Source organism: Apteryx rowi, unplaced genomic scaffold (genome assembly GCF_003343035.1).
Source record: "Apteryx rowi isolate R43461 unplaced genomic scaffold, aptRow1 scaffold_2, whole genome shotgun sequence".
Classification (NCBI taxonomy): Eukaryota; Metazoa; Chordata; class Aves; order Apterygiformes; family Apterygidae; genus Apteryx; species Apteryx rowi.
In genome coordinates, this window is record NW_020448307.1 from 4,520,963 (window position 1) to 4,537,811 (window position 16,849).

Genomic DNA, 16,849 nt, shown 5'->3' on the forward strand with positions numbered 1-16,849 from the left:
GAATTGCGACGTGGCACCGGCGGGCTGCGCCTCGGAGCGCCGGGCGGGCGCTCGCTCGCTTTGCGTTAAGCGGAGTTTAATGCCGCTCGCGGGTTGGAGTTTAAGCAGCGGTGGCGGCATCTCCCCGTTACGTCGCTCCGCTTTGCTCCCCGCTGCGCGAGCAGGTGCGAGGCCGCTGCGTTGCGCCTTCCCGCAGCACCTGCTCCGCGGGCTCCCGCTTCACCCGGGAGCTGCCGGCGATGCCACACGGAGCCGGGCCCTGCGGCGGGCTCGCGTTGGGCCCCCGCGGTCCCCAGCGAGCGAGCGGCCTCCTCGCAAGCACCGGGAGAAGAGGTAGCATTAGTATCGAGGGGAAGGAAAAAAAATGCAAAGAGTGATGTGGTATATCTTATGCCGACAGGATTTAAAGTTCCCGTCGTGTTTAACGGCTGCTAAAGCGCTAAAATGCAGCCGGTGCTGGGATGGGATGTGTGGACAGGGAGGAGTGGTGGGGCAGAGATGGGAAATTATGGACCGTGCTAGCGGGGCGCCTGCGGCTGTACGCAGGGTGTCGATGCGCCCGCCAAGCCGGGAATCGGCACGCAGGTGTGAGGCGGCTTACAGACCCTGACCCGTCCAGGCAAGGTTGATATGCTCACGTAGTCTGAAAAACCCAGAACCTCTGCCAAAAGATTATGCGAGGAGCCGATTTTTTTGACTTTTGCGACTTGCTGCGCGGGGTGCGATCGCTCCGTCCGCCCCGTCCACCCTCCGCTCCGCCTCGGGAGCGCGACGGCAGGTCCCGGCGAGCAAACAGCCAGCAGCGGTTTCCACCGGTCCTGTGTCTAACCCCAATCTCACCACCTGGGAGGCTAAAAGTTGGCATGAGTGTACACGAGCTCGGGGGAAGTGGGAGTCGCTCACGGGCAAGAAATACATAACACCCCCTCTGCTTGCTGGGATGCCTCTGGTGTGAAGAGTTGGCAGAGCCCAGGGCAGAAGTGGGGAGAAGCAGCGCGGCGTGTTTTCTCCCTAAATTTGCCTGTTGCCAGAGAAAGGGCTTGGAACCGGGTGTCGCTTTGGTCTGGCCCGGCGCGGCGGTTCCTACGGCAAGCTCTCCTTCTGCCCCGTAAACCCGTTGCTTCTCGTCCCGGCGCAAAAGCTGCTTCGGCGTTTTGTGTAACGCTGCGCTTTCCCCCCCCCGCAGGAGCGGCGAGCGTCGTCGTGGGCCACCCCCTGGACACGGTCAAGGTAAAACGCTTCGCGCCCTGCTTCCAGGCGCCGCTCAGAACCGCGCGGGCGGGGGAGTTGCCTCTCGCCGGGTGCTGCCGCAAACGAGCTTCGCGGTCCCTGCTATCGCCAGGGGGGATTTAGCCTGGCTAGAAACGTTTTTGCAGCCCGCGCTCTGTCTTTCTCTCCGATGCTGATGGCAAAGCGGGAACTAACAGGACGGGCTGATCTGTATGAGCTCCTCTGGTGAGGATTAATGCTGAAAATTAAAACCGGCCCTCGCGTAATGTTCAATTTACTGAAAAGTCCTGCCAGAATCGTACTGAACTTTGCCACAGGCAAGTATTCAAAGGGCACAGGGGGGAACTATTTGTTTTTGCTGCAGGCGTATTTCTAAGTGTTTTCCTTATGTTGGCAATGCTGTAAGGGCAGAGTGCAGGAATTGTTATCCCAGGGCTGTGAGAGGCAATATTTACTATGTCTGCAAGAGAAATGTGTCTCAGAAGGAAGGATTTACAGATAGAAGAAGATTTTTGCCAGCAGGCTCCAAACGTAGACATTAACGCATCCGGACCCAACTGAGCTGACGGTCTCTACTGATGCAGAGATACAGAGGAAGATCCTCCTCTTCTTCCTTTCCCCTTCTGCAGGGTGTGATATACATCTCTGGCCACCTTCCATGGCTCCGGGGTGCCCTCCTGCGCCCATGGACTCTGACCTAGAGGTCAAGCCTGGCTGCTGGCCCCAGGCTGGGCCGCCAGGTGTGGTAGACCCAAGAGTCGATCGTCATATCATGGGGTGGGAGAGGGTGCGATCGATCTACACGCAGATAACGTTCTTTGGCTGCTTTCTGCACGGCTGCCGAGGCAAACAGCCCAGGGAGCGACGAGGGTGCTAAAATACCATTCAAAAACCCACCAGAGCATGTGAAAACTCTCAATTTGTTGTCGGTGGCTTCTATTTGGGGGGAGCAGGTCAAGCTTACTTAGACGCGTGGCTGCTCCGGGTACCTAAGGTCCTTTCTCGCTGGTGACGGGGAAAGGTTGCTCCAACGCCTGCGTTGGGGCCGGGCACGAGCAGCGGCAGCAGCCAGCGGCGCAGGGACAGGGCACGGACTGCCCCGGCTGGGTGCATCCCGCCTTGCCTAGGACCCGCTTTGAGTCAACCGGTGGCTTCATTGTCAGGCTTGTGGGAGTCTGGCAAAAGCTGATGCAGGATCCTCTGGGAATCGCCGAGGTTCTGGACGCCAGGAAACCAGGAGCCCATCTTTCAGCGCTCATAAAGACGAGTGTCAGCCTGACCCTTCTGCTGCGCTTGGTTCTGGGCATTGCCTGGGAATATCAAGTAGGCAGATTTGTTATCTTTCCAAATTTAGGGGAAGGGAAGTAGAAAGGCGAGCAGGCAACTGTTTACAAATACTAAACAGTCTTGGTAGCATTCAGGGAACGAGGGTTTGCCAACTGGAGAAGGAAGCAGGACCGAATGAAAGGTGAGCTGGAGGACGTTGTGTCATCAGCTCTACGGTTCCCATCACCCAAATCTCTTCCTTCAGCAAGTTCTTTCCCAACGTTGCAATTTCCACGAAATCCAAGCGGCAGCTTTTCCACGGCCTTGCAAAACTCTGAATACTTTTCCGTTTACTCACTTTTCATCCTCCACGTTGCATTCATTTTCCCAGCGCTTGGTGCAGTGTCTGGGCGTCGCTGCTTTTCCCAGCTTCCATGTGAAAGCCAAGACGAAAGGCAAAGGCGCTTGTGAAATCTGCCTCGGAGAAAGGCCCGCGAGCTGTGGCCGCGCTGCCCGGGGAGGGTTGTGTGGGGCGTCGAGCGCGGGCGCCCGTCGTGGCCTCTCCCGAACCTGCCTTCAGGCCTCCTCGTGCTGGGAGCGGGAACCCGCGTTTGGGGCAAGCACTGAAGTTCAGGGTGCTGCGACCCCCAGGAAGGACCAACTGAGGGGATGCTCGTGGGGACGCGTTTGGACCTGGTAGAGCTCAGGGGCAGCCGTGCTGGGTATTTGCTCACCTCCGTTGCTTTTCACCCTGTTCTGCTGGCTGAGGAGCAGCATGGACTGTCCCAATCCTTCCAGTTCTTCCAGCAAACACGGAAGGTAACACCAAAGCGTGGGAAATGCCTCCTCTGAAAGGCAGGCTGCTCCGGGTTACCCAGGAGCAGTATCGGTGCCTCTTTTGCAGGGAAACTGAGGCAGCGGGGCGAGCGCCTTGGCCTTCCCTAGCAGGCGAGTCGCTTTTTTTCCTTCTCTCCTAGAAACAAGTCTCCTTATGCCCTGTCCCAGCTCCGCGCTGCAGCGGCGCCTCCGCACCCTCCCTGTAAAGAGCAGCTGGTGGAAATGGAGGCCCCTGGCTTTGCAGGGGGGCCGAGGTACCCAGAGACAGGTTGTCACCTTGGCTGGCGGGGACAGCAGTCACGGCAGCCTGGCAGCCCTATTGCACTAGTTGGAAAAAAAAAAATATATATATATATATATATATATATATATATTTCAATTAGTGATATATATGCGTGTATATATAAAATTATATATATTATATATATATTTTTTTCCATCAGGAAAATTATTGCATTCATATATACATATGTATATATAAAAAAAGAGAATTTTCTTGATGGAAATCCCTACTGGCATCAGCTGGCTTTGATGGGACCGCAAGCAGGGAATTGAGCTCTGCGTGTTAACACCAAGGGCTTGGCTAAAGAGCAAGCCTGCGAGGAGCAGTCCGGGAGGCCGCTCGGCTGCCTCTGGTTACTCCAAAACCACATTAACTTGGACTCTAAGTACCTGGTTACTGTGTAAAAGAAAAAAAAACAAGCCCGGCGGAGGCGAGAGGGAGCCGTCCGTGCTAGGGGTGCAAATGAAGCCGGGAGCGAGGGCAGAGCCGGGCGCCGCAGCCCCGGGGAATTCCCCGGCTGGCAAGAAAACGGCAGGAGGCTGCAGAAGCAGCTTTCCGAATCCAGGGCAAAAAAAAGCAGCTTTCCGAATCCAGGGCAAAAAAAGCAGCTTTCCGAATCCAGGGGCTGGATAGCGAGAAAGGAGGTGCCGGGGTGCAGGCGCTCGTTGGCCAAGGGCAGCGCTGGCGCGGTCGGGCTCTGGCTGCGGGGTTTGAGCCGTGGCCGGCGCCTGGAAAACGTGCGCGCGCTAGGCGCTTCCTTAAAAAACCCAGCTCTGGCCGCAGCACCCAAAGATTTATAAACTGGTCAAGCCACGCTGAGCTTGTCTCCTCTGAGGACAAGGCAGGGTGGTGCAGGCTGCTCCGTCCCCGGTTTCTCGGGAGCGGTGGAAGAAGCAAGAGCTGGCGCAAAGGCGATAAGTGGAGAAGAGGGTGCGGGAAGGGGGGACCTGTCCCGCTGCCGGCCGCGGAGCAGGGCCCGGAGCCCCTCGCCCCTCGCCATCCCGCCAACCCCTCAGTTACTTTTCAGGATTTTTTTTTTTCTTTTTTTTTTTAATTTTGCAAGCTTGTAAGCAGCCTGAACGACAGCTGATATATGTACGTGCGCGCGAGAAGGGGAAGGTGTGTGGAATGATACAGGCGTTGTCACGATTTTCAGGCCGTTTCTTACAGCTGCCCTAGGTATTTTTAGGAGGCGGATAAACACTGCGTTCCAGAAGGAAATTTCCTTTGTTTGAAACTGTTGAAATGTTTCGAGCGAGGAGTGGAATATTGCTGAGATGTAGCCTGAACGTTTTGGCTCCGCTGGGTATTTATATCCCTTAAAATCCCGCCAGGATCAGAAGAGATTTTTTTTTTTTTTCCCCCTGAATTTTATCCCTGTTACCGTGCCTGATTTTTCACATCCTCCAGCTAACTGAACCGAGACTCTGTGCTCCATATAGGCAGTGCGCGGAGAGGGCTGTGCGGGGCCAGGGCGCCGTGTCGGCATTCGCACCCGTTGGCCAGCTGTGGAGTCCAGATGTTGCCGGAGGCTTCGGACTCCCGAGGCTCTGCTTCGCCCAGCTTCTGGCAAAGTGCGAGTGGGGCGGACACATATATGTTTTAATTTATTGCTCTGTTTTCTTCACGACTGAGCAAGGATTCACTGTCAAAGCAAAGTACGCGTTGTTTACATAGCATGAGCTTTCCCTGGGCTGGAAGCATGTGATTTTAATCGCCTTTCATCAATGTATTTTACAGACTCGTTTGCAAGCTGGACAAGGATATGGAAATACACTGAACTGTGTTCTCACTGTGTACAGAAATGAATCTGTAAGTACTTTGTTTTACTTAAAATATGCTGGTGAAAAAGGAGAAATAAATACACACAGAAATTATACCGAATCAGCGCTGGCAGCGGGAGCTGCACAAAGAGCAGTGCAGTTGGTGCAGGCTGGCTGGGCTCTTCCCTGGAGGCACCTTGCTGGCTTTGGCGATTCCAGGAGAGGGCCTCTTAGATATTTTCTGGTGCTCTGGCAAAGTTCCTGTATTCTGCATCATCTTTACAAGTCGTTAACAGTATGACTTAATTGTCGTTTGCTCAGCACGCGCAAAGGGCTGGCTGCAAGAAGCATCCGCCGCTCGGAGTCGCGTTGCTGGCGTGACGGACGAGCCGGGTGCTGCGTCGCTCCACGCTGCTCCCCTCCGCTCCGCAGGCAGCGTTCCCACGGCTCTCGCTGGGACGCTGGAGCTCGCAGCCAGTTAGCCCGGGCAGGGGATCAGAGTAATCGAAACGTGAAAACGGGGACGAGGGAAAGACCCAGCGCTCCATAGCTCGTCTCGCATAAAAGCCAGTTCCTAGCTCCTGGGGGAAGCGGGTGAAGGTGGAAATGAAAATGAATGGGAAAAGGAAAAAAAAAAAAAAGGCGTTTTCCTCCCCGATCCCCTCCTCTAAGCCTCGCTCCGCTCCGCTGCCAGGTGGCCGGCTTCTTCAAGGGCATGGCCTTCCCGCTGGCCAGCATCGCCGTCTACAGCTCCGTGGTGTTCGGCGTCTTCAGCAACACGCAGCGGCTGCTGAGCCAGCTGCGCCACGGTGACGCCGGCCGGGCGCCCGCGCTCGCCGACATGGCCCTGGCCAGCGCCGTGGCGGGCTTCGTCTCCGTCGGCATCGGCACTCCTGTGGACCTGATCAAGATAAGGCTACAAATGCAAACACAGCCGTTGCTCCAAGGTAGGAGGGCGCGAGGGTCGGTCTTTCTTTCCCCCCCCCCCCTTCTCTTGCGGTCCTGCGCCTTGGCGGTGGTGCGAAGAGGACGTGAACCGTCTCCTCCTGCGCGCGGACGGGTCCGGGCCCTGCCGAGCTCGGCGGCGGGTTTCTTCTCAGGTTTGGGTGACCCCCCGCTGCGGCGCTGCTGCGATTTTTTCGCTGGTTTTGGCGAGGGCTGCAACGGGGACCGGCGGGGGCCGGGGCTGCGCGATGCCGGGCCCATCCGGCAGGCTGGGATTTGCACTTGGAGCCGGGGTCAGGCTCTGCGCGGTGGCTACGAGAGGTCGCTTGCACGGTATCGCAGTGCTGCGGGCGGAAGCGTCTCTGAGGAATTCCTTCCCCCTCGGCTTCCCGGGCGGAGATCCTCGGAGACTCCGGCCAAACCTGCCGCCCGTCGAGGGAAGGAATGGGATGAGCTTCTCCCTCCTCTTCCCGCTTTGGCGGCGGGGCGGACGCTTGCGGCTCCCCCGCAGCCCTCTCGCGGGCCGTCGGAGGCTGCGGCCGCCCTTCGGAGCTGCGTTGTCTCCTGCGAAACCTCCGGCACCCCGGATTAAGCAGCAGCGCGACCACAGCACGCGGCAGCGTTACTCTCCGTGCCCGAGCCGGTTTTCCAGATCCTGCGACACGTATAGGAAAAGCACAGCACAGAGGGGCCGTGGTCCCTCCTGTTATCGCGGTTGCGGTATTTAACCAGGGGCGATACGCGAAATGTTAACGTTTAGGTATTGCTTTGATAAAATGGTGTTAGGTCCGTTTTTACGAGCCTCCGAGCAACGCCGTCTTCTACGGCTGACGGGTCAGACTCCAAAAGGTGTCGAGGTGCCGTCAGGGAGGCAGCTTGGCTCCGGGTGAAGTTAAGCCCATGGGAACCGGGCCCGTAAGCTGCTTTGGCAACCGCACTGGGCACGCGCCTGTCTGCAGGCCTGAGACGTGTCTTGGAAAATCTGTCCTGAGGTGTCTAAGCTGCTTCTAAAAGTGGGACAAAGTCCCCTTACGTACTTCTAAAACCTTTTTTCCCCCACGCGGGCTGTTGATTGCAGTAAAAGAAACAGGATGGCAGAGATTTCTGTCTGTTCTGTGGCGGGTTGTTTGTTTATTTGTTTTTTAAAGGAATTCTGTAGTTTAAACAGTTGTTATAACAGTTGTATCTCTCTCTCTCTCTTTTTTTTTTTTTTCCTCCCAGCAAATGTTAAATTAAAGCCCACAGTTCCTGGCTTTCCTGTATACAGAGGCCCAATTCACTGTTTCAGGACAGTCTTGCAGAAAGAAGGGATCGCAGGAATATACCGAGGCGCGGGAGCGATGCTTCTGAGAGATGTGCCTGGATATTGCCTGTATTTCATCCCTTACGCGTTTTTCTGTGGATGGACTACCCCGGACGGATGCATTTCCCCGAATCCCTCTTCTGTGTGGCTAGCAGGCGGTGTAGCAGGCAAGCTCACTTTTTTTCCCCCCCCCCTCCCCACAAAATGATGGCGAAACAGCAATAGGAATTTTAGCAGGGCAATTTCACGGCAGTCTCTGCGTTGTGTTGTAAGCGATACGTGGCAGCCAATATGCCCCAGAACAACGCTTTAAGCTGCTAACGGGGCCCCAGGAGGACGTGCCTCCTAGCAGGAGAAGCCGTGCCTCGACAGGGTCCGATACTGCTCATCTTCCTTCCGTGTCGGAGGCTCCAAGGTGCTTTTTCTGTTGACACCTGCCAACCAGATTTCCATGCGCGTGTCCCCCCCCAGCGCACACACTTAAGTGTATAAACTCATCCTTGCGCTCGCTGCCCATTTATTTGCCTTTTCTCAATCGCGGGATCCCAAATGCACGCCATTACTTGGCTCACGTAGCGATTACAAAACGCTGTAATTCTCCTGCAAGTAAACGGAGCCTTGGCTCACGCGAGCGGCTTCGCTAGCGTGTCCCAACACTGACATGGGTCTAAGCAAGCGCTCGTCAGGCCGGCTCTGCCGTGCGTTGCAGCCACGTGCAGGGACGTTTCACAAGCCCGTAAAGCTCTCCGGATGGAAACAACGTGACGTGCCTGGGGAAGAGGGAACAACAAAAGACAATATTTGCTGCACGTGCGCAAGATTGATGTTAAGTAAGAGGTCTCGGGTGGATGAGAAGCACTGCTGCCTTTCCAGATAGGCAAGGTGCCCCATCCAGCTGCAGGCTAACCAATGCAACTAGCTTCCATATAGGAATGACAACGTGGATCAGCTGAGCTGAGCCTAATCCTGGTTGCGTGAGATGCAGGAGCTTCTCTTTTGCAATCTCAGCTCAAAATTTGCTTTTCAGCAATATTATTCCAGGATTTCCAGTTCTTTGGAAGTTGCCCCAAGCGGCGGTTTGAGCTCTTCCCGCTGTGTTTCCGTCCTCCCCAGAAGCCCTGCGACAGCAGTGTTTCCACTCGAGGAGCACCTCTGGGCTGCCTGCGATTTGCTTTGGTGTAACCTCAAAAGTCTCAGTGCTTCTTCCAGAAGTAGCGAGCTTTGCTCCCAGAGATACCTTTCTGTGTCTGAGCAGGGTGAATGCCCTGATAAGAAAAATCCCATTGGTAGGATGTGATAGGTGAGAGGTGAATTTCTGAGTTCACTGGGCTGCAGCCAAGAAAATATAGAGAGGAAGTTATTGAGATACCTCCAGGCAGGATCAAAGCCCGAGGATCTGTGTCAGGATAAGGAGGGAATTCTCGCCTGCCTTTTTCTAGGAGCGATCTCCTGGGGGACTGCTACTCCGATGGATGTCGTGAAAAGTCGACTTCAGGCAGACGGAGTCTATGTCAACAAGTACAAAGGGATCCTTGACTGTATCTTGCAGAGCTACCAGAGCGAGGGCTTAAAAGTAAGTGGTATTTGAAGTAAAATCTGGGTAGTAGACTTTAATTTCGGATTGGGAAACACAGTGGCTGTTACAAACCCAACTGCAGGCAGATGAGCGATGACTAAAGCCAGTTACTTCTAAATTAGAATAATGACAGTGGCTAGCTACAGTGCCGATTCCTTCTAAATCACTACAGTGAGAGTGATAAGGTGCCTACAGAAATGAAGAAGTGAATGACCTGGGGTCATAGTCTGCTGGTGTTATTAACTTAAAGCAACACTTTATGTCAGTGTGCTTAACGGTGGATATAATCTGAGTCAGCATAAATTAGCGGTGAAAAGTCTTGCCTCTGTGACTGTTTCTATAAAATGCAGAGGTAAAAGGCCTGGCCACACCAAAGTCAATGCGAAGTGGTTTCAGGGGACGGCAGTTGCACCCAAGGAGTGTTTGGTCGCCGTGGACTGCGCTTTGGTGGAGCTGAGCTGCGGCTTGCACGGCCTATCAGCATTTCACACCAAAGCAGAGTAGCTGGGAAATGCTCTTAAATCGGAATTGCTTCGGTTTCCAGCACCGAGAAGGGCTGTTTCTGCTTTTCCCAGCCATACCTATTGGTCTAATAAAAGGTGTTTGATCTGCCTGCAAAACTTGCCGCAGTTAAACGTGAACGGCGCAGAAGCTGGGATTGCAGCCTTACGGCACCGCAAAGGCACGATGACTGAGAACTATGGCTTTCGCTGTTGAATTAAATGGGTATTTAAGGTGTCATCAAAACACTGTGTAGGCTCTTAGCTCAAAAGTGCTAATTTTCACAGTCTGAGGGAAAAGTAACAAGTTATAAAAGGAAAGATAACCTGCAAAATCACATGTCAGTGATTTTAATATTTGGCAACATGCCATTATATTATGCCAGCTGTCACGGAAACTTGCAGTCTGGTTCCTTTTTTGCCACGGAGTGGAAAGAAAAGTCACATTCGTATGAAGCCCAGGCACGTGGAGAAATGTTCCTCAAGCGACCCTAAAGACTGCCCTTGGGTGGGCAGAGCAGGGTCGGGGCGCCCCGGGCTCAACTCAGGCTCCCTGCTGGGGACGTGCAGTTTAGCGTGCAGTCTCGCCATAAGACTTCAAGTGGTTGAAAAGGGCATTTCCGTGCATTTTCCCCTTCTCTCTCCATCCTCATCCTCGCCCCCCACCCTCCTTGTTCTGCCTGAATATTAACAAGTAATTCAGGCACGTAGTTCTCTTGCTTGGTGTCGGAGCTGCTTGCAGTTTTTCTGCTGCCGTTCTTGGCACCTGGAAGGCCTGCAGGAGGGTTGAGGGATAGGTGAATAAGGCGACCAGGCCCTTCTCTCGTAAGGAAAAATCTTTCTGCATGTTGGGAGACACAGAACTGATGGAGCGTCGCTGAGAAATGGCAAACCCAGGTCTGGCTGTTTATATTCGGGGACATATGAGCAGCATTCTCAGTGGTGAAAATAATTGTCTGGTGTGCACACAGAAAAAATGTAAATGTGGCTCGTTGTTCATTTTGATGAGAAAAATATGTGCCTCTGGGCTTTTCTTCATAAATCTTCATTATTATTTAAGTTGGCTTTGACATATGTTACTTTATGGATACCAGAAAACCTTGAATCTCCTCCCAGAAAATTCTGTCTCTTCAGGCAAAATAACACACCCCTAGTAAATCAAGTAAACAATATCCCAACTTCATGTTGCAAATTCCATCATAAGCAACACGCTTTGATTCTCTCTAACACATCAGCAGCACGCCCTGTGTGCACTGAATACAAGATATGGTGGTGTTTAGCAAGCTCAATATTTCAGGGGAAAGGCTGGTTAGACACTTTAATCTAAAGGCTTCCTGTCTTGGAGCCAAGATCTTCAATCCGTTCTTAAGGTAGCTGTGGGAATTCTGCCTTTGTAAGGCCTGGAGGGGGTTTGGTTTTGCTGATGTTACTGTTCGCATCAATTCTGAAATTCTGGTGTTTAGATTAGTGATCCCAGTGATTAGCTTGGCTGGTTAACGGAGTGATTTTGTGAGAAACGAGCCAGCAGACACAACCCCCATGACCATCGTTTTGTAAGTAGGCTCTCCTGGGTGCCTGCGTGGGGTGGTCCTGTGCGCACCCTTGCACATACCGTGCAATGGTGTTTATACGTGAGGGTCGGTGCTGCAGGGAGCTAAGCCAGACGCTGGCGTTATTCTTCCTGCCCCTCTCCTGTGGTCAGTGAGGAGAAACACACCCCTCCAAGGGTAGTATGGAGCATCTGACCTCTGAATATCTTTTGATGAGAGCCCGCTTCTTGCCGCTGACTGCAGAAGTCGCTGAAGAAGCGCCCTGTGGCTTATTCTGCTTGAACCAGGTGCTGATCCCTGATTGTAATAGCTTTTCTGCTCCTTCTCTGGCTCCCAAGTGTCTTCCTCACCTGTAGACCCAACCCCAGAAGTTGGAGCAGTTGCTGTGTGAAAGCAATGGCCTTCTTGTTGTAAACGGGGGTTTGTCAGCATGAGCCACGCCTGCATAAGAAAAGGGGTGGAGGGACTGATACCAGGTAGGGCTGCACAGGAAGAAGTTTTAGATTTCTCGTTTTCTGTTCTCCACCGGTGGCATGTTACCGTTTGTTACCCTCTGCCTCTTCTAGCTCTTGCTGACAGGTTTAGAGGGTGGCCCATAGGGAACACGAAGCATACGGATATCAGACTAGTGCCATTGCTTTTTCATTCTCTAGTGCACGCGTCCCCAAAGATCAGCAGTGAGAGAGTATCTCTTGAGCAAGCCATGATTTTGTTCTTCAGAATTCCACCATGATTTAGTTCAATGTTTTCTTCTTCTTAAAATAGCCAGTATGTTCCTACACTCTAACCTTTTTCCATCCCCAACAGGTCTTTTTCAGGGGCATCACGGTCAATGCAGTGCGAGGATTTCCAATGAGTTCAGCCATGTTTCTTGGCTATGAACTTTCTCTCAAAGCAATGAAAAGAGACCAAACTGAGACCAATCCTTAACATCCAGGTCAGCGCATAAAGACCCTCTAGCATTATTAAAATTAGAAAATTAATCTCTGCAATTGTATGGATCTTCTGAAAGTCAGAGGGAAACCTGAAGCCTGGGTACCTAAACTTCTAGTGTCAAACATGTTCCAAATTTTGGTCTATGGGATTTGGTGTAGATAGCAGAACTGCCAAGATTCTAGGTTTCAATCCAGATCTTCTGGAATTTCATTCCATTCATTGATTGTTGTGATTGTCTTGATTAGTGTGAGTCAGAAATGAAAATATGAAAGGAGAATATTCCCTAACGTTTCATAATTTTTGAAATATCACTCATTAAAGTCTGTGCACCTTATCTTTTCCTTAGTAGATCCATCCACAAAGCCCCAAAATTAAGCCCTTTCAAAGAGTGTTGACTATCAACTCTTTCCCTCATAAACCTAGGATTGTATAAAGGAGCAACATTAAAAATATCTGATTACAGAAACTTTTTTAGAAGTTAAATGCTCAAAATTATTTTTGGCAGTCTTTGCTGTTTTCTGTGGTGCTTTATAAATCTCCTTCTTTCTTATTTCAAAAGTGTAGCTAAGAAGACCTGACCAGTCTGCTACTTTCCTGGGCCAAATCAGCAGTGTGGTATTGGTGAGGGCCTTGCTGTTACCAGCATGGGATATGACTTAAGAATCCCGTCACCACAGAAACCTTCCGCTCATGAACTGCGCTTTCTGTTCTGCCATGGACTTGGCCACTGGAGAGCTCCAAACCTGCACCAGCACAGTCCAAATCCAAAGAACATTTTCTTTTGAAATCTTTCACTTGATTGTCTAAAAGCACCTTAATAATTACTATGGCTGCATTGGGCTTTTTCACCGATGACGCTGTTTCCATTGAGCCGATAGAACAATTCACTTTCTTTACACAGAAGGGTGATATGTATTTAAAAACAAGCCACCTGACATCAGCTGAAGAAGTGCCTTCTATAAAATATTGGATATAATGTTTGACTTTTTTTGTAAACAGGGATCTCCTGCTCTAGAAAGAAAAGGGGGAGGCATGCTGGGGGCATGGGTGCTTTTCATGTAGGAAGTCCTGGATTCCTACCAAATCCTAGCTTGGTTTCAGGATCAAGAAATGGATGACTCCACCCTTATGAATGGATACTTTTGTTTTACATCACAAAATTCTCCATATGGTTTGCCACAATTTAGCACATTAAAAGATGTGCAGGGCTTCAACAACTACAGTTTGTTATCCAAGCTGTAAACTAAATTGAGAAAACAAGAGGATGTTAAATGTGGAGTCTAAGCTGCTCCTTCTTCCTCAGAAAACAATCAAGCAAGTCTGTATTTCATATGGATAGCTGCCCATTAACTTACTTAACTTGCCTGTAGACTTCCAGTGACTTGCTAGAATCTCATTAGACAATCTGATTTCCCTGATTTGATAGTCCATCTGGGCAAATGCCAAATCCTGCAGGCATCGCTTTGCAGCCTTAAGAGGCCACTGCCAAACGAAGCCTCTTTAAGGGATGTGGATTTTATCCCACACTATATGCTGTAAAATGTATGGGCCAGCTTCAGACCTGCAGCTCTTTGTTGCAATCCTACCCGTAGGACGTGGGGGCAGAAGCAGGTCTCTTTTTGGTCTACCTCAGCCTTTCATTTACTCTCAAGATCTTGCATCATCATGATTATTTCTGTTTATGCTGTTAAAAATCTCCATGCTTTATTTTCTAAGCATGGGGCTTCTGATGCCAAAAGCAGGAGAACCAGCTCTGCTGGGACTAGTGGCTCTGGTGGCACTCGCAGGAGAGGCGGCGGGTAACAGCCTCCTGTGCTGAGGGAAGTGCATCACAGAGGAACAATCTGGGACAACACTGTCTTGTGGAAAATGCACAGTTCCCCCTATCTTCCTCCAGAGAAGGAAGGCTCTGGGGAAGAAGCCCAACAGTGGCGGTTTTAGCAGATGCCCTCAATAAAGGTTTCTGAAGACACCTGGAGTAGCCATTCAGCTTTACTCCATAAAAGGAGGAGAAGGAAAGAGGAACTCCTACATCCTTGTCCCTCAAGGAATGGAAGAACAGTGACTGGGGACAAGAGACTTGAAGACCCCCAAGTCCCAGCAAACAGCGCCTGCAAACTTGGGTCTAGAGCAGTATTCAGAAATGGGTGCCCCGATCTCCTGTAACAGTGTGGATTACTCTTCACTGGGGCCTGAATTAACACCTGCTTCCCCCAAAACAGGCCCTAAAGAGTGGTAGAAACAAAGCCCCTGTTGCTTCATCTCAGGACTTGTAGGGTAGGAGGTTCACATAGTGCCTTTGAGCTTAGCAAGAACAAGAGGAACTGTTTTTGACAAATGATTTGTATAAAATTGATGAGCCTTCACACAAATATTTGTCACTGGCCACATTTAAAAAGTCATCCTTTCCATGTCACCTATTTTAATACATACACATAAAGTGTGTTCTCTAGGTGTGTAATATCGTATGACTCCAGGGATAATACTTGGGAAAACTGCTTCTTCAGTGCAAATAAACTGCTTTAGCCATCTAACTACTTTATGTAAAATGGACTATGAATGAATTAAAATGATGAGGTTTGCAATGAGCTGTGTATCTGAATTATCCTGCACCTAGGTTCTATGTTTTCAGTGCCCACCCGTGTGTACAGCCCGTGTCAGAGTTGTATGATAATTTTTCCTGATTTTCCCCATACAATGAAACCAATTTCGAGATAGATCCCCAGGACTCATTCAGGCAAAACTGATGTAATGGATGCCTGCTAGAAGGAGCTCTCAGACAGAGCCATGCATCAACTGGTGTTGAAGGGGGAGCAGGGGAAGGAAGCTTTTAATATAACTACATGAAAATAAAATGGAAAGTGAGTAAAAGGGTTTGGCCACATGATGGCATCCTCGTCCACAGCAAGGACAGGGAGAGGACATAGTCCATGTGAAGCACACTGGCATTGATTGCTCAAGCTGTCAGGAAAACACCTTTCTCTCTTGCTCTATTCAAACCCCAAGTCCAGGTTTGCTGCCAAATGAGCCCACATTTCCCTCCTGATTGAAGAGCCCTCATCATGGGTGGGCCAGAGCGCCCCAAGGGCAGACACAGAGGCCAGAGTACGTGACCCAGGGTAATTTCAGAGTGGTCCTGCCCTGCCTGTTGCCTCCTTGCCCTGGAAGTGCTGGAGGCATGCCCTGGCTGGCACAACCGCAACCCTCAGCAAGCCAGCTGATGAGTGTCTCACGAGGCTAACATCTGTAGAGAAACTACCGGTGAGGCAAAGCAACGCCGGGCTGATGCAGGAGAGTTTTGCTCTGCCTTGCAGTTCAGACTTGTTGAGTGACAGAAGCCCTGCCAACCATGCGGGAGGTCTGGTTTGACTCTTGGCCAAACGCAGCAGTGTTGAGACAGGCATGAAGCAGAATTTGCGGTATAGCACTTCGTGGTGTGGGTGAACCCATCACTGTGATGGATCGTAATGGATCCCAATTTAATCTTGCTTATAAATTGTAAATAAGTAAAGTAGTAAGTGCCATTGAGAGAGAGAGATTCAATGGCAGGTGGGTGTGTGTGGCCCATGGTGTCAGGGGTTGGGTGCTGGAAGAAGAGGTGATTTTAGCTAAGACTCAGCTCATGAGCAAGTCCTTTCCTGGGGGCCTCTTGCGCCTCAGGACCTCATACCTGCACCTCGGGGTGCTGACTGGCTGTGTCTGGTGCCTGGGACTGGATCTCAGAAGAGAGGGTAGGATGAACCTTGCAGGTGGGGTAGCCCCACATCTGGAAGAACGTGAAGGATGGCAATTGAAACTTGTGCTCAGAGAGACTTGACAGGTCTGTGTCTTGTAATGCCTTTTTTTTTTAATCTATCAAATACATTATTTTTCAGAGATTATATTATTATGCATCGATAGAAATTAGTGTCTCCAAGGAATCCTCTTAGGGGGCCTGCTGGTGGGATTTTAAAACAATGCCTTACCTGGCAGGCAAACAGTCATAATTACAACTGTTCCAAATCCCTTGCATGGGACACTAATTTCATGTGTTGGTATTTTTGACCTTGGACTACACAAGAGAAAAGTCCCCTCTGTCAATGTAATTTGGCATAAAGACCAGCTCTTTTATAAGTGCTGTGGCCATAGTGACCTGCTGCCAGTGGCATGTTCCCTAGCACCACGCAAACTGAATTCAAAGGAACCGTCGCAGAATGTGAAGCCTGGATTAAAGTTAAGCTTGGGCTAAGGTTAAGCCTGGCCTAAGGTTAAGCCTGGCCTGCTCAGACAGGAACTTGGCTCCCGTGTTTTTTAGCATGTCTAAAACCCTGGTTGGGATGGCTCTGGGCCAGACAGATTTTCTCACGTCTAGGGAGTCCCTTCTAGTCCCTACATGGTGTGTTCACACTACGGGGGCAGATGAGATCACAGTCCCCGTCTGAATTTCTCTTTTTCTATTGTAATCTGTGACGTAGGAGCAGGCATCCTCTTTTCAGCCACTAAAACATAATGTATCTCCTTGGTTTCTCTGAAGTTCTTTATTTTGTAGTATAGGAAGCAACAGGATGTTATGGTGGCGATTTCTCTCCTAAACCCTTGCATTAATGTAAGCCAAGAAGGCTAGTGCATGTCTTGTATCCGTGAATAAAAAGCTAAAGTGTGTAGTCAGAAGAAATGGTGA

At 51.0% G+C, this 16,849-nt stretch overlaps 1 protein-coding gene across 1 annotated transcript in view; it reads left to right on the plus strand.

The window, feature by feature from the left end:
- SLC25A48 (solute carrier family 25 member 48) overlaps nucleotides 1-12,183 on the plus strand; it is a 63,942-nt gene extending 51,759 nt beyond the window's left edge. The window contains exons 2-7 of the mRNA XM_026063535.1: nucleotides 1,187-1,230; nucleotides 5,357-5,428; nucleotides 6,074-6,326; nucleotides 7,546-7,794; nucleotides 9,067-9,200; nucleotides 12,061-12,183. Coding sequence (XP_025919320.1) covers nucleotides 1,187-1,230; nucleotides 5,357-5,428; nucleotides 6,074-6,326; nucleotides 7,546-7,794; nucleotides 9,067-9,200; nucleotides 12,061-12,183 — 875 coding nt within the window. The remainder of the gene's footprint in view (nucleotides 1-1,186; nucleotides 1,231-5,356; nucleotides 5,429-6,073; nucleotides 6,327-7,545; nucleotides 7,795-9,066; nucleotides 9,201-12,060) is intronic.
- The last annotated feature ends 4,666 nt before the right edge of the window (nucleotides 12,184-16,849 follow it).